At 42.5% G+C, this 25,373-nt stretch overlaps 2 protein-coding genes across 9 annotated transcripts in view; one reads left to right on the top strand and one right to left on the bottom strand.

The window, feature by feature from the left end:
- The first annotated feature begins 1,940 nt into the window (after positions 1–1,940).
- On the top strand, positions 1,941–16,968 carry LOC106579004 (mitogen-activated protein kinase 8). Of its 4 annotated transcripts, none has more exons than XM_014158395.2 (12): positions 1,941–2,203; positions 5,134–5,314; positions 5,781–5,910; positions 6,282–6,340; positions 9,513–9,651; positions 9,875–10,040; positions 10,568–10,639; positions 12,186–12,368; positions 12,797–12,921; positions 13,519–13,582; positions 14,233–14,310; positions 14,601–16,968. In XM_014158395.2, exons 2-12 carry the CDS (start codon positions 5,193–5,195, stop codon positions 14,615–14,617), a joined length of 1,155 nt encoding a protein of 384 aa, XP_014013870.1. In that variant the 5' UTR covers positions 1,941–2,203; positions 5,134–5,192; the 3' UTR covers positions 14,618–16,968. The 4 variants fall into 4 exon arrangements, with proteins under 4 accessions (XP_014013870.1, XP_014013868.1, XP_014013869.1 ...); XM_014158393.2 differs by having other exon boundaries at positions 14,606–16,968; XM_014158394.2 differs by lacking the exon at positions 10,568–10,639 and adding an exon at positions 11,486–11,557 and having other exon boundaries at positions 1,942–2,203.
- A 979-nt stretch (positions 16,969–17,947) lies between these two features.
- Positions 17,948–25,373, bottom strand: part of LOC106579003 (rho GTPase-activating protein 22) — a 36,996-nt gene continuing 29,570 nt past the window's right edge. For 4 of the 5 annotated variants that reach the window (XM_014158385.2, XM_014158387.2, XM_014158389.2 and 1 more), the window contains 6 exons: positions 23,828–24,035; positions 21,751–21,883; positions 21,499–21,572; positions 21,261–21,382; positions 19,995–20,955; positions 17,948–19,712 (listed from right to left, as the gene is read on the bottom strand). In XM_014158385.2, coding sequence (XP_014013860.1) covers positions 19,490–19,712; positions 19,995–20,955; positions 21,261–21,382; positions 21,499–21,572; positions 21,751–21,883; positions 23,828–24,035 — 1,721 coding nt within the window. In that variant the 3' untranslated portion in view covers positions 17,948–19,489. Of the gene's footprint in view, positions 19,713–19,994; positions 20,956–21,260; positions 21,383–21,498; positions 21,573–21,750; positions 21,884–23,827; positions 24,036–24,314; positions 25,333–25,373 lie in introns of those variants that run through there. The other variant, XM_014158388.2, reaches the window with a different exon arrangement.

Below are 25,373 nucleotides of genomic sequence, written 5' to 3' on the forward strand. Positions count from 1 at the left end.
CTTGGTTGGTGAGCGGATCCCAGATCTCACAACCAAAAAGGGCAAGGGGTTCTATTACTGATTCAAGTATTTTTAGCCACAAAGATGACTTTCGAGTAGTAAGACATGCACAGTTGAAGTCGGAAGTTTACGTACACTTAGATTGGAGTCATTAAAACTAGTTTTTCAACCACTCCACAAATTTCTTGCTAACAAACTATAGTTTTGGCAAGTCGGTTAGGACATCTACTTTGTGTATGACACAAGTCATTTTTCCAAATGGACAATGATCCCAAGCATACTTACTTGTGGCAAATGGCTTAAGGACAACAAAGTCAAGGTATTGGAGTGGCCATCACAAAGCCCTGACCTCATCTTATTGAAAATGTGTGGGCAGAACAGAAAAAACATGTGCGAGCAAGGAGGCCTACAAACCTGACTCAGTTACACCAGCTCTGTCAGGAGGAATGGGCCAAAATTCACCCAACTTATTGTGGGAAGCTTGTGGAAGGCTACCCGAAACGTTTGACCCATGTTAAAAAATGTAACGGCAATGCTACCAAATACTAATTGAGTGTATGTAAACTTCTGACCCACTGGGAATGTGGTGTAAGAAATAAATGCTGAAATAAATAATTCTCTCTACTATTATTCTGACATTTCACATTCTTAAAATAAAATGGTGATCCTAACTGACCTAAGACAGGCCATTTTTACTAGGATTAAATGTCAGGAATTGTAAAAAACTGAGTTTAAATGTATTTGGCTAGGGTGTGTGTAAAGTTCTGACTCCAACTGTATAAAAGCAACAGATATCATTAATAAGAAGGGGCTAGAAGAGTCTTATATGGTGAGCTACCAAGTGGCTAGAACAGGCAAGCCACATACTATTGTGGAGGACTTGATTCTTCCTGCTACCACGGATATGGCTGGGCCAATGCTGGGGGAAAAGGCCAACAAAAACTATACAGACAAAGCCTTCATCAAACAACACTGTTTTACGATGCATCAGTGATATGGCAGGAGATGTTTTGAAACAATTACTGTTCCACTTACATGCCAGTGAATTCTATGCGTTACAGCTGGATGATTCAACAGACGTGGCGGGCCTGGCACAGCTCCTGGTATATGTCCGTTATCTTTATGGGGGCTCAATTAAGGAAGACAAATGAACTCAAGCTTACGGACAATGTCAAATGTGATATAGCGAAGGACTTGAGTGAGCTGGTTGCGCAATTACGCCAGTACTTTCCCGAAACGGACGACACAAACAACTGGATTCGTTATCCCTTTCATGCCCTGCTTCCAGTCCACTTCCCGATATCTGAACAAGAGAGCCTCGTCGAAATTGCAACAAGTGGTTCTGTGAAAATTTAATTTAATCAGAAGCCAATGACAGATTTCTGGGTAGGGCTGCGCTCAGAATATCCTGCCAGCTGTGTCACTAGAGATTCTGGGTTCGAGTCCAGGCTCTGTCGCAGCCGGCTTCCCACGAGCCGGGTTGTGACAACTCACACTCATTCTTATGTTTAATAAATGTATCATATAGTGTGTGTGTGGCAGGCTTACAATGATGGCAAAAAACAACATTTGAGAGTGCACTGACCCTGGTGCTAGAGGGGGTACGCAGCTGGAGGTTGAATGTTTGAAGGGGTACGGGACTATGAAAAGTTTGGGGACCACTGCTCTACTGAGATTTACTGTCAGGGCCCAGGTCTGGCAGCATCTGTGCAGAAGATCTAGGTGCTGCTGTAGGTTCTCTCTCGCTCTATGCACTAGCGTAAGTGCATGTGCTTATTATGGCAAGATCACAGAGGTGAAATGCCTAAATGCCTCTAATTTGTCCTGCATAGTGTTGCTACATAAACTAATACTGTGAGAGGTAGGCTACCGCAGGCTATACAACACCGCAGGACGATTTGTTCTTGAATGTCACCTAGTTCTCATCGGCAACTTCCGGCAAACATCGCAAGGTTTCGACGACATCGGTATGAAATGGCAGAAACTGCCTCTGTGTCACGGACTCAAAGATTAGGCTACGTAGTACACATGTATTTTGCAGACCTAGGCCTGCCAGTGGAAGGAAACGCAGTGGATTCAGAGGTTGTCCTACTAAGCAAAAAATAATATAATATCTTCAAACATTCTGCTGTATATTTCAACGGAAGACCAGAAACCGCGGTTTGACAGTTTTGGAATTTCTAACGCGTTCTTTTGGAGTAGGGTGAGTTCGATATTAAACCTTTATAAGACATGTTATTGTTAGCAGTGGGGGAGGGTATTAGCACTGATGGGTTGCAAAGAACACAGAAAATACATTAAATAACTGCAATCAGCTAGCTGGACCATATTGTCAAGTTTTGGCTTATATGCCTATTGTAATTTTAAAGACATGCACCGCATAAAAAAAAGATGGCTATTGGATATTCTCAAACGCGCACCAGAGGCTACAAAATGCGCTAACGTTACATTGTAAGACTTTAACTAACTGCTAAGAGCTAGTGCTACATTGTAACAACGACCTAAGTATCTTCGCGGCATATAGGCTACTGACAACATCAACGGCGTGGTTACATTTGTCATGCTATATTTGGATTTGTATCATCACCATAATTTCTAAAATGAATAAGAAACACAAGCCCACCATTCGGTCATAAATGGGCTTTTGACAATTAACGTTAGCCTACCACCAATGGACTAGTATAAACTTGTGAGTGCAAGTTAACTTATTGCCTGCTGCTAGTACGTCAAGTCGATTTCTATTAAACAAGTGAGAGGTGTATAGCTGCAATTTGTCTACATTTCATCCAATATACCTAAGAATAGCAGAATAATGAATCGACGATATTATGGTCACATCGACAACCATCTATCATAATAAGAACGCTATTTATCATGTAAATATGGTTAAATCATATCTTAATTTGACTATCTATTCAATTAAAGATGAATACAATTTCGGTGATGTTTAGTGTCGCATGTTGTTTTTGAAGGATTTTGGACACCTTCATTGACCATTCCAGGTGTGTCCTATAGAAGAATGACCTCCATAACAGATGAAGCCAGAGGCTTTTGGCACATTGCTTCTAATGCTGATGTCTGCTCTCAGTGGTGATAGGCTTCAGTATCTTCATTAGCTGGAAAAGTAGGCTGGTGAATCCCAGAAAAACACATCAGATAATGTGAGAAGTCATATTCATTTTGGCTAGATGTAGACCCCAGCTGGGCATTGTGGTATGAAAGAGAGTCATGGATGGCCCTGAATGGTTTGACATCTGGTTTGAAAGCTGAACAACCCATATTCATGTTCAGCTTTCTTCCAGTTATGCATTTAATTTATTCCTTGAAATGAAATGGCCCCCATTTTACTGAAATGCCCCACACCACGGAAGTGTGATTAGTGAGAGACCTTGAAACAGCGTCGATGTAGCGCGACGACAGGCTTCATGGCTATGGTTCTCTGCCTCCGCCTGATCGCATATTCTCTCAGATTCTCTGTGATTTGAAGCAACACTCATCTAAGTTTCACATCTAAAGACCAACTGACATGTCATAAAAATGCTCACATTCCAGTGATAATGTGACGAAAAAAAGAGTGTCATTCATGTTGTTTTAATAAAATGACACGCATATCATTCAATTTAATCCGACTGTATTACTATGGTCATCCTCTTGTTCACACCGCCATTCGTTCTGCTCCAGAGCACACAATTGGATGGAGCGACTGCACGGAAACGATTTCATTTTGAATTTGGCAAAGCATTTTGTTCAGGCTTCTCCAAACCCTGTTTTAGTCCCTCCATCTCATAGCAGGGCTTCAGGCCGTTGACATGCCTTTCAACCGGGATGAAAAAACCCTGCTGAACACCCCTTCATGTGGAAAAGGGGAAGGGGGTGGCTGTATAGGCGTATGGAGGTCAAGTCATGGCCTGTTGACCGTGCAGCCATCAGCCAGTGAAAATGTCCTCAGCACAAATGTTCTAGATTTGACTAATGATTTCTTCTTCTAGCTCCTTATCAAATCCAGCGCTCCCTCCGGCTCTCCTTTTCTCTCTCTGCCTCAATACTTCCTTCCATTTGCCTGAACAATGAGTCTTAAATGTACATTTCTGCAGGCTCAAATGGGCTTCGGACAGTGGTACTAGTCCCTCTTGTTGTGATAGCTGTGGGATTTCTCTATAAGCTAGTTATTAACTTTTCTATCGCTGGCCAATATCTCACCCGAACAATCATCTAAAGACATTGTGTATATGTTTTAAATTTTCTATGTTAAAATCGAGCCCGGACGACTTGTTACTATTGTGGCGAGGAATCAAAACACGAAGTGGATTTAACTTCTTTAGGAAAACAGCCCTAATGTTGGAAATAAACATACTTTTAGTGTCATCCAGTCACATGTATTTATTTCCCCTGCTTTTCCACACAGTATTTTCCACACAGCAGGTTTTTAAAGGACCAGAGTGTGGTCTGCTTTGTGTTTTCATTTTTGCCATGGAAAACGTATTGCGACACTGGTATCTTCACAGCCCTAGTTCAAATGCTAGCAAAGCACTGCCACGAACCTCAGGAAATGCCTCTCTGTTTTCTGATATTGGAGATGTTTTTAAATCTGTAGAAGCAGGATGTATGCAATGGATTTTTTGAGCTGAAGGTTTAGCCAGCTTAGACTAACACAATTGTGGCTGAAACATTGGTCCCTGTTTAGACCACAATTGATTGGTGGTACCAGACAGTTTGCTGTGCTGGTGTTTTGCTTTACAGTGCTCTGGTTTTACATTTATGAAAGCTGTGATCCAAATCCTGGAATGAATTTGTACAGTATATTGACTTATGATGGGATATAAAATACCAGCTAATCCTATAAACCCAGAACTATAATGTGTTGTAATGCATTTAAACCTTTTTTAGATGAACTGTATGTGTAACGCCGTATACCCTCGCTAGCCTAAATGACCCAAATGTCATCACTATTCAGGGAGGACTTGATTTCTCTCATATACTGAATCATTTCGCCTCATGAATTTTGACACACAATGCAGCCTCTGTCAATCGTATTCCCATAGATTGACAGCTATGGCTTGAAAGGTCCAGGTAATAAGCTGATAATATGCTAATTGATTTTTTATCTTTCTGTTTCTTCTCCCTCTGTCTTAGGTCTTGAGACAGAAGTCCCACTTGGATGCCCAAAACACACACTTTGTCCAGATTTCATCATGAATCGGAATAAGCGTGAAAAGGAGTATTACAGTTTAGACGTCGGGGATTCCACTTTTACGGTTTTGAAGCGCTACCAGAATTTAAGACCCATAGGCTCCGGAGCACAGGGGATTGTCTGGTGAGTAGACGGAGCTGTGAATTGGAAAGGAAAATAGATGCCCTGTAGCCCGATGCTTATTTTCCAGTGGCTATGTTAGAACTGTGTGTGTTACTCTGGGAAAAAACATCTAATCTGAATCGTACTATAAAATATCACAATTTGCCAGCTATTTGAAATGTGATTGGAAGTCAATGTGATTCATACGTTATTAGCTGCTGTAGGTTGAAATGGCTTTGGACGTCAATATGATACATTATTAGCTGCTTTAAGTCTGTTTATATGCTATATGTTTGCCATTGGTCCAGTATTACACTTCAATCATTTGGACCCTGATATTGATCTAGGATGTGGGAAATAAGGAACAAAACTCATCTTTCATAAAAAAAAAAAACATATATATTTAAGACATTGATGTTTGGCCATGCTAGCCTTCTTCATATACATCATAAAGTAGGGACGGACATTTGTATTTTTGTGTTTCCAGCTCAGCATATGACCACAACCTTGAACGAAATGTGGCAATTAAAAAACTCAGCCGGCCTTTCCAGAACCAGACCCATGCCAAAAGAGCTTACAGAGAACTGGTGCTCATGAAATGTGTCAACCATAAGAACGTAAGCTATTTACCTCTCAATCTGTGTGTCTGATAGAAAAAGGGGAACAGCAAGTAGGAAAGGGAGTTGTCCCAAATTATAGAAAAGAAAGTTGCGAAATCATTTACTCTTGTACAATGAAGCAAAATGTAAGATCATCACAGATCATTCTAGAATGTTGCTATCCTCTTGTAGCTCTTACATGAATTCTTGATGTTTCCATTTTTCTAAAATGCCATTGTCTATTTTATGTAGTGTTAATTGATTTTCGGAAGAACCCCTCTGTAGTTTTAGCGCGTCCTTAGGCAGCGTATTGTCAGCATGAAATGCAATATTGCTACATACGCTGCTCACAGAACTATGATGCACTGATGCATCTTATATCTCCACAGATTATCGGCCTATTAAATGTATTCACGCCACAGAAGACGCTGGAAGAATTTCAAGATGTGTAAGTAACGTCATCGTCACCTTTGCTTATAAAATCAATAAGGATAAATTTTATGATCTCTGTTCCCTGGTAGGCTGTAGTGCTGAAATGGCCAAAAGTATATTTTGGATGTGTGTTTTTTTGTGCAGTGTAGTGGGGACCAGGGTCTATTGTGGGATAACTGAAGGGTTAGTACATTGTAGTGCATGGGAGGAAATGTGATTAATTCTCAGAGCGGAGGGAGGTACTTTGAGAATCTCTGTCTTTCTGATTTGTATCTAAAAAGAAAAATGAGCATCATGGCTGGGGGGTAAACAGCCCGTTTCACTATGACGGAGTATGACGGAGGAGCAGCCCACTCCTGTGTGTGTGTGTGTGTGTGTGTGTGTGTGTGTGTGTGTGTGTGTGTGTGTGTGTGTGTGTGTCCTGCAGCATCACACAATAGAATACATTTGAGTCATTATGGAGTCATTTACAATGCTTTATTAAGACGTGTAATAGACCAGGGGTTTTCAAACCTTTCTTGCCCAGGCAAACCGGTGACCAAGGGACCAACACCATATGTTAACAAAAAAAAGAAATAGCACTTTTTGTCTTATCATTGGGTAATGGCAAGTAGAAGTAATCAACATTTTAAAATGAATAGATTTGGTCAACAGTTATTATTTTGACCTCCCCACAGTTTATTGGAAGAGGAAGTGTAAACTCTAACATAGGTTATTAGCTAGAAAGGTAACTTGCAGTTTTTAATCTACACAGTTTGGCATGGAGCTGAGAAACACATTGCAGTTTTAAAGATAATTTCCTGCAATTCTATGCATTTTGCCATGGCTAGTGCTGTGTTCCTCTGCTCAAACATTATAACAAAATCAATGGACATGTGGCCTGAATGACCGTTTACATTTTTTACATTTTAGATTCTCCCTGACTGTCTAGCTGTTATTTGATTGTTAGTTCTCAAAGAGCGCTTTATGTATTTATATATATAAACATACACACACTACCGTTCAGAAGTTTGGGGTCACTTAGAAATGCCCTTGTTTTCCATGAAAACATACATGAAATGAGTTACAAAATGAATGGGAAATATAGTCAAGATGTTGACAAGGTTATAAATAATGATTTTTAATTGAAACAATAATTGTGTCCTTCAAACTTTGCTTTCGTCAAAGAATCCTCCATTTGCAACAGTTACAGCCTTGCAGACCTTTGGCAGTCTAGTTGTCAATTTCACCCCGTGCTTCCTGAAGCACCTCCCACAAGTTGGATTGACTTGATGGGCACCTCTTACATACCATACGGTCAAGCTGCTCCCACAACAGCTCAATAGGGTTGAGATCCGGTGACTGTGCTGGCCACTCCATTATAGACAGTATACCATCTGACTGCTTCTTCCCTAAATATTTCTTGCATAGTTTGGAGCTGTGCTTTGGGGCATTGTTCTGTTGTAGGAGGAAATTGGCTCCAATTAAGCACCGTCCACAGGTTATGGCATGGCGTTGCAAAATGGAGTGATAGCCTTCCTTCTTCAAGATCCCTTTTACCCTGTACAAATCTCCCACTTTACCACAACCAAAGCACCCCCAGAACATCACATTGCCCCCATCATGCTTGACAGATGGCGTCAAGCACTCTTCCAGCATCTTTTCATTTTTTATGCATCTCATGAATGATGTTCTTTGTGATCCGAACACCTCAAACTTAGATTTGTCTGTCCAGTGTCTGTGTTCTTTTGCCCATCTTAATCTTTTCTTTTATTGGCCAGTCTGAGATATGGTTTTTTCTTTGCAACCATGCAAAGAAAAAGGCCAGCATCCCGGAGTCGCCTGTTCACTTTTTAGGTTGAGACCAGTGTTTTGCGGGTACTATTTAATGATGCTGCCAGTTGAGGACTTGTGAGGCGTCTGTTTCTCAAACTAGCCACTCTAATTAATGTACTTGTCCTCTTGCTCAGTTGTGCACCGGGGCCTCCCACTCCTCTTTCTATTCTGGTTAGCTGTTCTGTGAAGGGAGTACTTCACAGCATTGTACGAGATCTACAGTTTCTTGGCAATTTCTCGCATTGGAATAGCCTTCATTTCTCAGAACAAGAATATAGACTGACGAGTTTCAGAAGAAAGGTCTTGGTTTCTGGCCATTTTGAGCCTGTAATCGAACGCACAAAGGCTGATGCTCCCGATACTCAACTAGTCTAAAGGCCAGTTTTATTGCTTCTTTAATTAGAACCACAGTTTTCAGCTGTGCTAACATAATTGCAAAAGGGTTTTCTAATGATCAATTAGTCTTTTTAAATGATAAACTTGGATTGTGCCATTGGAACACAGGAGTGATAGCTGCTGATAATGGGCCTCTGTACGCCTAAGTAGATATTCCATAAAAAATCTGCTGTTTCCAGCTACATTAGTCATTTACAACATTAGCAATGTGTTCACTGTATTTCGGATCAATTTGATGTTATTTGAATGGACAAAAAATGTGCTTTTCTTTCAAAAACAAGGACATTTCTAAGTGACCCCAAACTTTTGAACGTTAGTACGCACAAACACAAACTACTGGTCAAACGTTTTAGAACACGTACTCATTCAAGGGTTTTTCTTTATTTTTACTATTTTCTACATTGTAGAATAATAGTGAAGACATCAAAACTATGAAATAACACACATGGAATCATGTAGTAACCAAAGAAGTGTTAAACAATTCAAAATATATTTGAGATTATTCAAATAGCCATCCTTTGCTTTGATGACAGCTTTGCACACTCTTGGCATTCACACTCTTGGCATTTCCCCCGCAATTGCAATTGAAATGATATAAAGGGGGGAGAGAGTGTGAGAGGCTCACTCATTACAGCAAAACAAGCAGGTACACTTTTATTACAGGAATCATGAGAATAATGCACTTTACTGTTGAACAAATTCATGGTTTTATCCACCCAGAAATAGGACGTTTTGATTGAGGTGACCAGGTAGAATGTGCAGCTTGCACCAGTCGGAACAATTAAATGGTCACAGTCTGAAGCCCTGGTGTGTGAGTGAGAGCGCGAGACGTGTGCACTCTGCGCATATTCTTTCATGTGTATCTGTGTGCGTCTGCCTGTGTATGCTTACGTTTGTGAGTGTATACGTGTGCACTGCACACCTTTCTGTGTAATGTCATCCACCCTCCCTTCCCTCTCCTCTGTATCCGTCCCCAGGTATATTGTGATGGAGCTGATGGATGCCAACCTGTGCCAGGTGATTCAGATGGAGCTGGACCACGAGCGGCTGTCCTATCTGCTCTACCAGATGCTGTGTGGCATCAAGCACCTTCACGCCGCGGGCATCATACACAGGGTGGGCACACACCACCACACCTTGCCTGGCCAAGCAACCTTAATATGACCCAGTCCTCCTGTGTATTCCTAAAGTTGTCCCTTCTCTTACAATGCATTCACCTTTGGAGAATAAAATAAAAATCAAATGCATTTCATTGGCCTGGTGTGGTGTGAATGGAACTTAAGCATCGGTAGAGAGTTATCCATCTAAAGCGTATCCCCCTCCTGTCCTCCAACCTCAGGATCTGAAACCCAGCAACATCGTGGTAAAGTCTGACTGCACGCTGAAGATCCTGGACTTTGGATTGGCCAGGACAGCGGCCACGGGCCTCCTGATGACCCCGTACGTGGTGACCCGCTACTACCGTGCCCCTGAAGTCATATTGGGCATGGGTTACCAGGCCAACGGTGAGTGAGAGACCGAGGGATCGGCCAATTGGAGCTGTGCGCGCTGCAGAACGCTGTTTGTCGCATGCCCCGCCCACAAGGTCCTGAGACCCACCCACCTTCACAGCCACACCCCCCCCCCCCCCCGTGTCAGTGTTGCAGTCAGAGGGGTAGGTGGTACGCCTGGTTATGCATTGTAGGTTCCTTTCCTGCTGCATAGAGAGCCAGTGCACAGCAGGTGTAGTGCTTGTGTTTTGTAGGAGGCTGTCCAGAGACAGCGCAGCTGGACTAGATGTCAGTGTGATCCAGTCCCTAGTTCAGCTTGCCTTTAGCAATGAATGTTTACTGCAAGAATGTGCAGATGTGATGGGGCTTGATATCTCCGAATCATTGGACTCGCTGCGATAAAATTCAGAAATTAAGTATGAGGAAAAAAACTGCCTGAAAATATGGGCATCCCTGCAGTGTCTAAAAACGACCCAAACTTTCCTGCTGACTTGTTGCTTTGCCTTTCTTCTTCTCCTTCTTTCTATGCTACACATATTTAGTGGATATTTGGGCTGTGGGCTGCATTATGGCAGAAATGGTTCGCCACAAAATCCTTTTCCCAGGAAGGGATTGTATCCTTGTGCTGCTTGAAGCAGTTCAGTTCTGCATTTGAAAAAAACGTCAGAGTTTATTTTAGAAGGCTTGTTACAATGGATTGCGGAGATCATGTCAAAGAGCAACTGTCAATTCTATTTCTCTTTTGATATGCCTGACACCCCCACACCTTCCCTCTATCCCCCAAAGCACCCAGTGCTGTAGCTTGATGCACTTCTGACTTATGCAACAAGCACCTGAAATTTAATTCAACAGTGTTTTGCGCTTTCATTTTTTACCAAGACAATTGCAAAAGATACCCTTTTAAATCATATTGTTTGATGTTCTTCTTCAAAGATAAGCAGCCATTTTGGCAGAAAATAAGAAATGGACCCTGTCCTAACACAGAACATCTAATATCAATGGTGGATCTTTTATCAATTATCAAAACGTGGCCTTTGTCTATTAAATTGATAGCATTAATTTGCCCCAGTGAGAATCTTGAGGGTGTTATGCATTTCTGCTGTCATAATACAGTTTCGGCAGGCCTCGGGTGTCAGTGTCTTGCTAGTCAAAAGCCAATGTTATGTGGCCAATGTAAAAAAAGAAAGCCAATGTAGGCAGTTCTTTGGCCCACTTCCACTTTGTTTAATAATATGCCAGATAGTGAACCAAAAAACCCTCACCTTATCATGATGCACTGCCTAGTCGGACACTGACAGCGGTTTGACATGAGAGTTGGCATGCCTTCATTTTCTTTGTTTGTATTCACACACATCACATTGTCTGCATCGTAATTACTTCCTTGTTTTATGATTCCATTTTTTTTCATTTGGATTGATTTGAGTTCTGCATGCTAATTTGGTTGTCATTCCATTTTTCAGTTGATGTCTGGTCTATTGGCTGCATCATGGCAGAAATGGTCCGAGGTAGTGTGTTGTTCCCAGGCACAGATCGTATCCTTCCCTGGACCCTCGTCGTCCCTCCATTGTGTGTGTGAATATTTGTGTGTATGTGTATGCAAGTTTGTTATGTGTGTGTTCTGGTGGTCAGCGTATCGTACTGCATTTACATGTTAGTCATTTAGCAGATGCTCTTAACCAGAGCGAGTTACAGGATCGATTAGGGTTAAGTCCCTTGCTCAAGGGCACATCGACAGATTTTTCACCTAGTCTGCTTAGGGATTTGAAACCAGCGACCTTTCACTCCATCCAAATGACTTTCCACTGGGTTGGGTATATGTGAAAGGGTCTGTACCTGTCGGCGGCCATTTCAACTCAAGGGAAAAGTGTTCTGATCACTTCACCTCATTACACAGTCCCATGTCGAGGCTTGTGGCTCTGTTTTCAGTCTTCTTTGTGTCCGTCTCACTGGAGAAGAGGCGATCGAACAGCTTTCCCTTGGTTCCTCAATCACAGTTGTTCTACAAAGTCAACAGTGAAAGAAATTTGCCTCCTCTGTGTCCAGTGTCTGTAATCCTCCTCCTTTATCCCAACTACAAGCACAAAACCTTGCCAATATTCCGCTTGTGAAAAGCCTCTGAAAAGCCCTTTGCAGCATTTTTCTTACATGTTGGAACGTCAGATATTGATCAGTGGAACAAGGTGATCGAGCAGCTGGGGACTCCAAGTCAGGAGTTCCTGATGAAGCTCAACCAGTCAGTGAGGACTTACGTGGAAAACAGACCCCGCTATGCCGGCTATACCTTCGAGAAGCTCTTCCCCGATGTCCTCTTCCCAGCCGACTCAGAGCACAACAAACTGAAAGGTAAGCGGGGAGAGCACACGCCCCTGGGGGACACCCCAAGCATGGAAACTGCAGTATGGTGTGTCATTGTGAGATGTAAAATGTCTCATACATGTCTGTATGACTAGAATATCCCATATATAGTAGTCAGTTATTTGCTGAATATAAGTATATTATGTGCCTAACACTGTCTCTGATATGCACTAACTAATCGAGTCCGGCTTATGTGATCAATTGGAAATTCCACGGAAAGTAGTCTGATGATCATGAATAGTATTTTATGTAGTGGTTTGAAGCCTTACTCTGCTTTGATTCGGATCATGTTTGACTAAGGGACTCTATTCTGGCCCACTACACTAATTTATCAGCACAGTGAATGTCAGCCGAGGGAATGAGAGGGGAATTTGCCCACGCCATTAATTTCTCTATTTGTCTCAATTGTCTCGCAGCAAGTCAAGCCAGAGACCTATTATCGAAGATGCTGGTAATAGATGCATCCAAACGGATCTCTGTGAGCGAGGCTCTCCAGCACCCCTACATAAACGTGTGGTATGATCCAACTGAAGTGGAGGCGGTAAGCACTTACTGGCCCATTATGTGGGCGTGGAGGGGTGGTTCTTGTGTTAATGATCTACTCTTACGTTAGATAATAACATGACTCTTCAGATCTACTGTGTGTGTGTTTTTATGCGTGCATATGCCTCGAAATACACATTGAATGGTGATTCACAATAAGAGGGAACGTCAAAACAGCCACACGCGAAATGATGAAAGCCCTGTGAGTTTGCCTGCCTGGGAAAAGCTTAGCCCGGATCAGATCATAAAACTCCCTGACTGTTTAAGCAGGGGCTCTGGATTTGACATCCATTGACAACCAGGTCGTCATCACCGAGAGTGCACTTGCCGTTTTTCCTCTGTCAACCAATCAGACCCCGGCTACCGTAAAGTGCGGGGGTGGAGAATGAGATGTTGCACTCCACTCAGTCACTCGCATGCAAGCATTCCTCACAACTGACTAAATCGTCCTTGAGACGTGTAGATTTGGCTGCAGTGCAGCGCCTTGCGCAAAAGTATCAAATTTGAATGTGACTCAGCCAAGTGAAGAGAAGGCCAACATTCCCCATGTCACCCCACTTAAAGTACACTGTGCCCTGTCCTGTTCCTCTTGCAGCCCCCACCGCTGATCACAGACAAGCAGCTGGATGAGAGGGAGCACACGGTGGAGGAGTGGAAAGGTACAGTAGAAAGCGAGAGAAGCCATTTTTCTTACCCATGCTTTGATTCATACACTTTGAGCATGTTTAAATGTTTCCACTTTGTTACATTACAATTGCACATTATTCTACTAAGAATCTACATCTCAAGATGTTCTCGTGGGACATTCAATCTTAATATTTGAGTTTTATGCAGGTTTTGCCCTTTGTCTGTCTGTCTGTCTGTCCTAAAAAAAAGCCTGTCTAAAGTGAGACGTGTTTATGGTGCATCCTATCCATCCCTGTCTGTCTAATCTAAACCTGGTCTGGTGATCTAACCCTGCTTCCTCTGGGAGCGTGATAATGACGACAGGGCATTCACACCCGAGTCTAGCAGAGCTCTGTTTATTGGCTCTATTCTCAAGTGTGGACTCCGTGTCATATCATGCTAGCAATGTTTCTGTCTGTCATGTTCTTCTTAGGTTTATGTCTCATGTCTAGGGTTGCAAAATTCCCGAGATTCACAGGTTTTCCAGAAATCCCAGTTGGAAGATTCCCAGATATCCTGCTTGTTCCCTCCTAATTCCAGGAACCTTCTGACAAGAATTTCTGGAAAACCTGGGAGTTTTGGTGTAGTTACCAGAAGTTCAACTGTAGTCACTTTTTTTACTAAATCTTGTGATCCATTGCAGATTTGATATACATGGAGGTCCAGGACTGGGAGGAGAGAACGAAGAATGGAGTGATCCGGGGACAACCATCGTCTTTAGGTTAGTTTAGAGAGTTTTCTCCAAGGGCAACTTAGCACTCAAACTCTGATAGTTATACTCTATAACTAGGGCCCAGAGTTGTTCCTGGTCAGGTCCTATGGTCAGAGAAATCTCCTGGTTCTAGAGTACTATGTGTGGGAGCAACAAATTGAGACTGGCACGGTCTCTCTGCCCGTAGTTGACTTCTGTTCCAGATCCAGCTCTTAATGAAGAACCTTTGCTCTTTCTGCCTAACCAGAAGTGGTTTAAGTCTGACTTGATACCCCCTCTCTGTTTCTCCATACATGTAGCACAGGTGCAGCAGTGAGCAGCAGCTTCCAGCAGCACCCTTCTGCGTCGTCCTCGTCCGCCAACGATGTGTCCTCCATGTCCACCGACCCCACCCTGGCCTCGGACACAGACAGCAGCCTGGAGACGGCCTCTAACACGGACCCGCTGGGCTGCTGCAGATGACCATCACCCTGCCCTGGTCCTTGTCTCACCAGTCCCTCCGCTTGTCTTCAATGGTGTAGAGTTTAGGCCAGTTTCGATGTTTGTTTGTTTGTTTGTAAAAAAAGAAAAGAAGAAAAAAAAACATTTTTTTCCCCTTAAAGTACTACTACAGAGTCATTTTTATTACATTTTATTAATATTTTTTAGTCCAGGCTGTAATATCAACTTCTTTTTAACCTAAGAACTTTATGATTTCACTACGCTGCAGTTTTGGCCAATGGTGATATTTTGAGAACGTCTGTAAAAGCTTTTTAGATGCTTTCATTTTGTATCTTTGTTTTTAGTTTCAGCTACTTCTATTTCAAGCTACTGCTGTTTCAACTGGCCATATCAATGTAGAATGAGTTTGTACAGATTTTATGGTGAATATATTTTTTTCAAATTTAGTTTGCAGTGAGCCATTCTAACCATCATTTAATTGATACATTTATGATTTTAGTACTCCCCTTCCGAATAGTACTATTTCTTTGTCTATTCTAATCTCTATTCTAATCTTTTTCATATAGAATATTGTTTAATGCATATCCATTGGGTTGGATTTTGAGATATACTTTAGATTTATTTGTAAAAAAAAAAAAAAACGGTTTTCCTCGTGAGTCACTACCTCCTTGAAAAAAAAAAACAGTTTATCAAACCGCTTTCTTTTTTTTTATTTTCTCATTAGTTTAGTCTTAAAATATCTCAAAATGCTGTTAGATTCCTGAACCATTTTCTCTTTTGGTAAGAGAAGACATTTAGTATTTCTTTTTTGTTGTTGAATTTTTGTCTGAATTTTCTTTTCCATGTTATGGGTGTTACAGATATGACGGAAATGGCGCAGATAGGTCCAGAAAGGAAACTAAGGAGCTTTTGATAATTTTCTTTGTTTGTCAGTGCTGAAGGCACTGCTTCCTCTGCACTGGTCAGTTATTCTCCAGTGATTATTTTCTACAGGTTTACTCTTTCTTTGACAGTGGGGCTATGTTGAACGCTAGGACTGAGAAACGTGGCAGTGGTCGTACTGTACAGGTGTATGCTGAGGAGCTTTGTGAGAAATAGGATGTTACTAGTTAGAACACATGACTTGAGACGGTTGAAGGTATATGAAGAATGTGTTTTGATTAAGTCCCAAACAGGGACGTAGAGAGGGCTTGTGTATGTGGTGATGTTGGTTGTCTTTGGAGGGATGGACATTCTGCAGGCTTAAAGCACAGGAACAAACTATTTAAAGAAACAAGGTTCCTAATCTCTGCTCATGTTATTCATGTAATATAAGTGTGCAGTCAGCTTGCAGTGTATTGAACATTTCAAATTGGAAAATGAGTGTACAATACGTAAGTAATAAGCTGAATCTCGGAGAAGATAATTGGCTGAACCCTTTGCAGAACTTGTACGTATGCATGCACTAAATAAATGTCACCCTATGCTTAGTACATCACACAATAGCTACAGAACCACCTCAAAACCCAAGTGAATCAGTGATTCTGAACTGTATGCAATAATGGTGTCCTTACAGTGTTTTTTTTTATTTAGCTTTTAAAAGGAAAAAGTGCCTGTAGTTTGCCAAGCATTCATTCCTTGAGTATCTAGGAAGAGGATGAGTAGTCCTGTTGTGTCGAGGTCAATAACGGTTCCTGATAATGACTATAGTAGTTTCCACAAATAAGTCAATCACATTTGAGGCGTTTATCGTTAATGTGTTGTACATTTTCTTTTCCTACGGCATTGGTAAGTCTCCAACTTTACGGTCAATGTTCTGTCAAGAGGATGATGTATGCTTCTGATTATTTTAGCTCATATATTTGAAAATGTTTCAAAAAGGGGGCAGTTTTATCAAAGTAGGTCTTTCATCAAAGTAAAATACGTTTAAAAAAAATTACAATGACTGGTAGGTGTGTATGGTTTGTGGCTTTACTTTGCATAATGAGAATGTGCTTGGTGATTTTAGGAGGGACATTTTCATACTGTTTTCCCTCATTTCCCCAATATTAAACCAAATGTATTTGCGCTGAATGGTGGCTGTGGCAGTGTAGCTGTTACGCGGTGGCGTTGAAGAATGCCTGTGCTAAATTATGGAGTTTCAGAATGTAAAATACCATGTAGTGTGTTGTTGAATGGTCGATGGGGAAGGTATGCAGAATAACAGCCAATCATATGTATCCATTATTATAGTAGCTGTGTTATAATTCATAATTATGATTCATTTTTTGTTATTTTAAGTGCTCTTCTATTTCTTAACCCAGCATTATTAGGGACACATTCAGAGTTGTTTGACTTCCTGTGGCTTTTTGCTTTTCTATCACATCTCTCAAAATTGTAATTGTGATTTTTAAGTAGGCTTTGATGAACTACCTCACACTCAATTTCTACAAGTTCTTGGATACCTAGTTGCCCACATGATTAGCTATCGAAGACATGTGAATACAGATTCCGTTATTTATTTATTTGAAAGTGTACTATTGTTAATGTTAGGAAACTTCTAGTTGTGTACGGTGTGTACTTCACCTAGAAGTAAAGAGAATTGTTTATGTAAATGTCATTTCTCCCCCCCTCTTTTTCCCTCTTGTTTTTACAGTTCATGTGCAATACCTTCTGCAAATTATGCTAGTAGTAAACTAAGTGATGATCTAGCCTGTTACTTTGTATTTTTCTGAAGGTAGAGAAATGTTTGGTACTGTCAATCCATGTTTTCCTTTTTTATGAATTAGGATGATTTCTTGTGACTTTTAATCTATGATGTTACGTAATCAGTCCTATACCAGTCCTTAATCTATGGCCAGAGTCGGTTATATCATGCATGGCCAATAGATTTTGATTGGGATAAGGCCAAATAATGATAAAGGAAAAAATGTAAAAGATAAGTAATGCCTAAAAACAAACTCATATATATATGGTGCTGGTTTGTTATGCAACTAGTTAAACATTTCTGGCTCTGCATCCTGACCGCAGCCAATGAAAAGTACACTACTGGAATAAAAACACTGGGATCTGATGATGCCAACTTAAAAAAAAAACATGTACTGCAAATAAATTAAACAAAATTTGACTCATGCATTTGTAGTTTTTTTTTTGCGCTTGATCTTAATATGTGGTAAATGTGTTGGAATTGTAAGACACTCTGAGCTAAGTAGAAGATGCACTGAACACAAGCTTGCTGACCCATACATAAGGTATCAGTCACGAAATGACACCTGTCATCTTTATTTACTTAGATTGCCATAATGCCATTCATTACAAGTGTGTAGATTCATAATAAATAAGCAACTTAAATCTTAATCAAAGACACAAGAAACATTCAGCCTAAGTTTGTTTTAAGAGATACACATTTCAACTGCAATCATCAACAGGGCGAACACTAGACGCTTGTCTATAACGGTCGTCTTTCAAAACACCACCTTGTAAACAGTAGCATATGAACAGCATATGAAAAGGGTCTGTATAAAATGTAAAAACAAAACAAAAAATAGTCACATTACCTTAATGAATGCACATTATTATACTGCTTATAGTGGTCTTCAAGAACCAAATCATGTTTCGTGTTCAAGCCTCAAGACATTTCTATGCAGTAGCAGTAATCATTTGCTGAAAAAGGGGATTCTATCAACACTTTCACCACATGCAACGCTCACATGAGAATGTTCTGGGAAATGTATATAATTGTTATCCATTCAAATCTATATCAATGTTTTAAGAATTAGTTTAGGCTCAATTTACAGGGCTGGCTTGATCAACAACACAGTTACATTCACTAAAGTATACACCATTTTTTCAAAATGTTCAATTAATGGCGGTGCATAAAGATGTCAGAATTCAGGTTTGACTTCATTGTTTTACCACTATATACTGGATTATTAAATTACAGCCTGCGACATGGTTCAACACGCCAATAAATCAGAACATTATACTTTGTTTTTAAATCGCCGGCGTCTTGGAGCTAGAATTGGGATCATGTATACTGTCCTAACGACAACACTGGAGTACAGGAGAGCAATACAGCGAACTTATCAAACGAGGTATTTGCGGCAAGTACATGGGGGCCTTTATGCACCTCCGCGATTGTCATTTTACGGCAAGTGACTGAGGATGTCATGTGACTCTTCAACAAATTTGGAGTAGTGATAAAGTTAAGCAATACATGTACCATGTGAGTATTATTGACAGTAATTGACTAACTACACCTCTGGACAAGCACGCAACATTTTCTTTTATCGAAATCAAAAAGTCTGCAAAGGCACAGCCAGCACACTTCTTCATTGTTCCTTTGAGGGCAGTAGTCAGCTTCATGTGCCCCAAACCAATATGGCGGCTTCAACCCTGGTCCTTAGCAGAGTCCAGCTTTGGTAATGTTGTATTTGCATATTGTGTACTGTTGTAGGCAGCATATGATTAACACAGCAGGGATTATTGTATAGTCATAATGATAGAAGTTGAAACCCTTTGCTTTACATTAAAAGTATAATGACAGAGTTGACCAGAGTAAACCAAGGACCGAGGCTTTGTCACCAAACGACACGGAATTCCATCCAGATAGATACTCGTGGTAGTCATAGGCACACTTTGAGGCCTGAGGAAACATTGAGAGACGCAGCTGCCTGCGTTGGACAACATGCAGTATTATTCACTGAGTCCATGTAGTTGTCAGTCTTGCTTGCCAGACTCATGGCACTCGGCTGTGGGAAGAGACTATAGAGGTCTATGACCAGGGCTATTAAATGTCACTAGTCCTTGCTCCCAGAGCCAGGTCCCCCAGAGTGGAGAAGAAGTCCTCCATTTCCTTCTCCAGGAGCCGGTTCCTGTTCTCTGCGTCGTGACGGGCTCGCTCTGAGTTGCGGAGCTTGATCTCCAGCATCCGCTGCTTTTTTCTCTCCTGCTCCATCTCCTGCTCCAGACGCTCCATCTGAGCACACAGCACCGCACTGGACTCCTCCAGCCTGCCGGGGGCACACACACACATATGTTGATTTTACACAAATGTAGAGCTGGCACGCCTCAATACAAGTAACCCGAGAAAGATTGTTGACAGATTTACAGCAATATTGAATATTTTGGAAGGGAAAATATTTTTGTCCTTTGATTTTTTGGGACACTAGGAATCAATCTACTCAGACAGTGCATATTTTGTTGTTATGTTCACATTAACTGTTTCTCAGAAGTTTCATTCAAAATTCTGACTTATAAACCCCCATAGTACAATAAATAAGCTACAGACATACTTTTTGATCCTGGTCTCGTAGGCCACCTTCTGTTTCCTCAGCTCATCCTTCAGACCCTCCACCAGGCTGGTAAGTGCTTTGGAGCCTCCATCAAGGTCTTCTGGCGTCACGATGGACGGCACCACCATATTGGCTATGGTGTTCCTGTTGTCACTGCAGCCTGCACTGCTAACACAGAGCTCCATGGCTTCACTACTGTCCTGCTCTTGCTCTGAGACCCTATCTCCAACTCTCTCCTCCACCCGGCCTCCCCTCTGACCCTGGCCCGGGCCCTGGGGTGAGGCTAGCTCCTGCCATTGGCACTCCTCTAGACCCTTCCCATTACCACAGTTAGGCCCTGAGGGTTCGCTGCCTGAGTCGGATGCGGAGATGTCACAGGAGGAGGTAGACCAAGGTGTGCTGGCTACACTAGGGCCACTGCCCATGCTGGAGGAAGACGTGACGTTGTCGTAGGTGGACAGTCTCTGGGAAAAGCCGGTGGAGTCCCTGACACGCTCCCCCGAGGAGGTGCGCCTGTGGCTCCTCAGAGAGGACAGCCCGTTCATCAGCCAGTTGCCACTGGGGGACACGGTGGTGACGTCGGCCTGAGGAGGGGGCCGTGGCGTTGAGGTGCCCTTGAAGGAGTACTTCCAGGAGGGAAGGTTCTTGGTCTGCTTGCTGGGGCTGACCACCGTCTCCCCCTTCCCTGAAGGAGCTAGTCTAGGTGGAGGGGTGGTGGCAGCACAGAGCTTTGCGTCCAGAGAAGAGGCGCTGCTGCAGGCTAGGTCCTCGTTGGGGTTGGTGGGGCAGTTCTGGAGGTCCTCCTCAGAGATCCAGCCACCGATGCTGTGCTGCTGGAGCCGTTGGCCCTGGAGGGTCACCTCTGGCTGGGGAACAAGGACCTCCAGCTCCCCCCTCCCCGAGTACAGACGGTTATGTTCACTGATCATTACGGTCATGAGGCTTTGGACTAGGGAGGTCCCTTTACAGGAAATAAAAAACAATAAGGAACTAGACTGTACAACGCTGCTCTACTTTAGATTTGACATGTTTTATGAACTAGAGATAGACAAGATGAGTCATGAATAGATAACATGCAATAGTGACGTTTCTCTGTACTCTGCTTTCCATAGGCTAATGTACTCCGCTTTCCATAGGCTAATGTACTGTATCTACTCTGCCTCATACCGCCCAGACAGTTGTATAAAAAAATATTAGGAATGTCTCAAAGGATTAATACAGTGCCTATTAATAAAAGTATAATATAAAATGAATGAGAGTTCACACCTTCCATAATAGCCACTGGGTCCTCCATTTTGGGTCGGAGGATATTTGGTCCAAATACTGTGGCCAGGTTCTGTACACTCATCTTGTTTTTGTTTGCGTGAGACTGGACCTCGTCAAGAAACCTATAAAGGAAGGCATGGCACGGTGGGATGGAATTAAAACGATATGAAAATGGCACTGTGATAAAATACGATTTTTGAGATCTTCAAAAGAAGGAGTTGTATGTTTGTGGACATACATGCATATATACTTCAGGAGATTGTAGTTGGCGGGAGGAAGATTGCTCACTTGCTTGCCCAGCTCCTGTACACCCTAAAAGATGAGATGAGATGAAAAGATACAGTATCACCATCACTTGTTTCTTCACACAGACAACATGTACTTGAACACTGGTTTCTATGGAATGACAGAGCAGTTCTGTTCTTTGGCTTCGGTGTCATAGTGTGAATACTAACATGAACTGGAACTAGCGCAGAGAAGTGTCTCTTACCTCCTCCACGTCTTTGGCCAGCAGCTGAGCACAGGAGAGGAAGTCCTCATACTTGGAGAAAGGGACCACAGGCTCAGGCAGTTCACGGAGGTAGAGCTTCAGCAGGGATGCCACCGTGTGGACGTCAGTGTTACTGCAAGAGGGTACAAAATAGTTATCTAGAGTGGTCTACTAACTGTATGAATCAGTCCAATAGCAAGTGCTATAGCCTTAGTGGCCAACAGTAGAGGGATTTATTGTGTGTTTCACAGGCGGCTGGTGGCACCTTAATTGGGGAGGACGGGCTCATTGTAATGGCTGTAATGGAATGAAGTCAAAACATCGTACACATGGTTTACTTATGTTTGATACCATTCCATTCACTTCATTCCAGTCGTTGTTATAAGCCGTTCTCCCCTCACCAGCCTCGTGTGTATACACTATCACAGTACAGGATGCGTACTCAGAGCAGGCGCTGACCAGCTGTCTTCATGGACATTTTTAACCTCCCTGACTCAGTCTGTAATGCCTACATGTTTTATACAGACCACCATAGTCCCTGTGCCCAAGAACGCCAAGGTAACCTGCCTAAATGACTACCGCCCCGTAGCACTCACATCTGTAGCCATGAAATACTTTGAAAGACTGGTCATGGCTCACATCAACACCATCATACCAGAAATCCTGGACCCACTCCAATTCACATACCGCCCAAACGGATTCACAGAAGACGCAATCTCTATTGCACTTCACACTGCCCTCTCCCACCTGGACAAAAGGAACACATAGGGGGGAATGCTGTTCAGCGTTCAACACCATAGTGCCCTCCAAGCTCATCACTAAGCTAAAGACCCTGGGACTGAACACATCCCTTTGCAACTGGATCCTGGATTTCCTGATGGGTCGCCCCCAGGTGGTGAGGGTAGGCAGCAACACATCCGCCACACTGAACCCCAACACGGAGGCCCATCAAGGGTGTGTGCTTAGTCCCCTCCTGTACTGCCTGTTCACCTACGACTGTGTGGCCACACACGACTCCAACACGACGGTGATATGGCTGATCACCTACGATGATGAGACAGCATACAGGGAGGAGGTCAGCGACCTGGCAGTGTGGTGCCAGGACAACAATCACTCTCTCAATGTGAGAAAGACAAAAAAGCTGATTCTTGATTACAGGAACAGGAGGGCCGAGCCTGACTGGTTGATCACCGCTTGGTATGGCAACTTCTCAGCATCCGACTGCAAGGCGCTACAGAGAGTAATGTGTACGGCCCAGAACATCACTAGGACTGAGCTCCCTGCCCTTCAGGACCTCTATACCAGGCGGTGTCAAAGGAAGGCCCTAAAAATTGTCAAAGACTCCAGCCACCCAAGTCATAGACTGTTCTCTCTGCTACCGCACGGCAAGCAGTACCGGAGCGCCATGTCTGGGACCAAAAGGCTCCTGAACAGTTTCTACCCCCAATCCATAAGACTGCTGAACAACCATTAATCAAATGGCTACCCGGACTATTTGCATTGACTCCCTTATTTTTGCACTGACTCTCTTGCACAGGCTCGATTTACACTCACTGGAATCTAACCATCTAACCACAAACTCACAAATACTACACACACACACACACACACACACACACACACACACACACACACACACACACACACACACACACACACACACACACACACACACACACACACACACACACAAACTGCTATTATCTGTTTATTATCTATGTATAGTCACTTTACCCCTACCTACATGCACATACCTCAATTACCTCAACTGACCCGTACCCCTGCACATTACCAGTACCCATTGTATGTAGCCTCCTTATTGTATTTTATTGTGTTACTATTTTTCCTTTTATTTATTTACCAAATGTTTTAACTTTTTTAAGGGCTTGTAAGTAAGCATTTCATGCTAAGGTCTACACCTGTTGTATTCAGCGCATGTGACAAATAACATTTATTTTTATTTGACTGTCAATAATTGACCACTGCCACCATTACTGTGGCCACCACTTCTACTTCCAGCTGAACAAATAGCAAGTCAGCACTTTTTGCCATTCAATAACAGCGAATGCAGATCTACCTGTCAAACAGAGGCTTATCCCCACAGTCAAAGGCTTCCTGTAGATCCTTTACCAGGTTAGCCTGCCCTGGCATCCGAAAGAGGCCCTCCTCATCCAGACCGCGTTCCCTTATGAAGTCCACACACTGCTCCACCAGAAGAGGTGCCAGGCGCTGCCCAAATTTCTTCTCATACTGGACTGTGTCTTCTAAATGCTGGCCAAATATACCTGCAGGCAAAAAACATGGTTTACATACAGTATAGGGTTCTGTATTTCAGTATTTTATGATGGTTGTCATTCATTCAATTAAAAAAGTTTTAACATATTAAAATGACAAATCAATGGAAAGTTATCTTCAGGAATACCAATATGCAGTTTGTCAACATTCAGTAGTTGGATGAACAGTAAACACAACATGCAAATTAAATAAAGGAGAAACAGAGAGGAAGGACACACAGTTCAGACAGTCTTCACATCTACATCGGTCAATCGCGCACCGCATCTCACCTGATTGTGCGCAACACCGCCTCTCAACACAGCTGCAACCACTGGACACTGACAGATCAAAGTAGTCGTAGTACATCATCGAGCAAGTGCTACACAGAATCAGAGCGCGCTTTTCATACATTCCAAAGCCACATTTACCAAGCAGCGACGGTCGAAGTAATTCAATCCAGTCTGGCTCGTGCACTCGAGATGACTGGTTTTCTAATAACACGTAATGACACATCTATAGACGTTGGTAATAGCGCAGCGTCCGAGCAGAAGTGAGAAGAGGATGAGCAAGAGATAAAAGGTTTGGCGGCAGGTAGTCAGCACATCAAAATTTAAATAACAGACATGGAAGTGTCACGGGTTCTGCCAGCAGTATTCCTGTTAACGACAGTTCTATAAATTGGCAACAGTTCTATTCTTGATGGAGAGCGAGAACTGGAAAGCATTCCTGCAGCCATGTAAATTTGAGACGATGGAAACGAAATACACTCCAGTGCAACAGAACATTCAGGGGCCAATACAAAACGTGTCAATAGGCCTCAAATACTGTACAGATGAAATCCGGCTGTTATCAGCAATCTCGTGTATATCCTCCTGGTGTAAAATGGAAATGATAGCCAACCGTTTTCAGTTTAGGCCCTATTTACATGAATTAGACATGTCGGGCTAAAGAAGAGTGAATTTCGTCATTGCATGCTCCTTTTAAAATGTAATGTATGAAGCCACAAGTACTGGCTACAATATAGTGACTCCCTTCCAGTTCCAGAGAGTTGGTTGGTTTAAAGTTACGGCAATGATCACAGACATACTGTGATCCTCCTATTTATAACGTCCTTTTTGTAACATAATATCTGTATATCCAGCTGCCTCCACACAACCTAGCCTAGTTATATTTCTGGACACACGTCAAGGATAGTAGCATACAGTAGACTAGCCTCCAGTGCAACGTTAGCAACTGTACCGGGTGTAAAGACAGACTAGTGAGGAAATGAAGACTTAGTGTTCTGAAAGGACCTTTTATTCTGTTCTGAACATACAGTGCATTCATAAAGTATTCAGACCCCTTGTCTT

Source organism: Salmo salar, chromosome ssa19 (assembly GCF_905237065.1).
Source record: "Salmo salar chromosome ssa19, Ssal_v3.1, whole genome shotgun sequence".
In the NCBI taxonomy this organism is placed as follows: domain Eukaryota; kingdom Metazoa; phylum Chordata; class Actinopteri; order Salmoniformes; family Salmonidae; genus Salmo; species Salmo salar.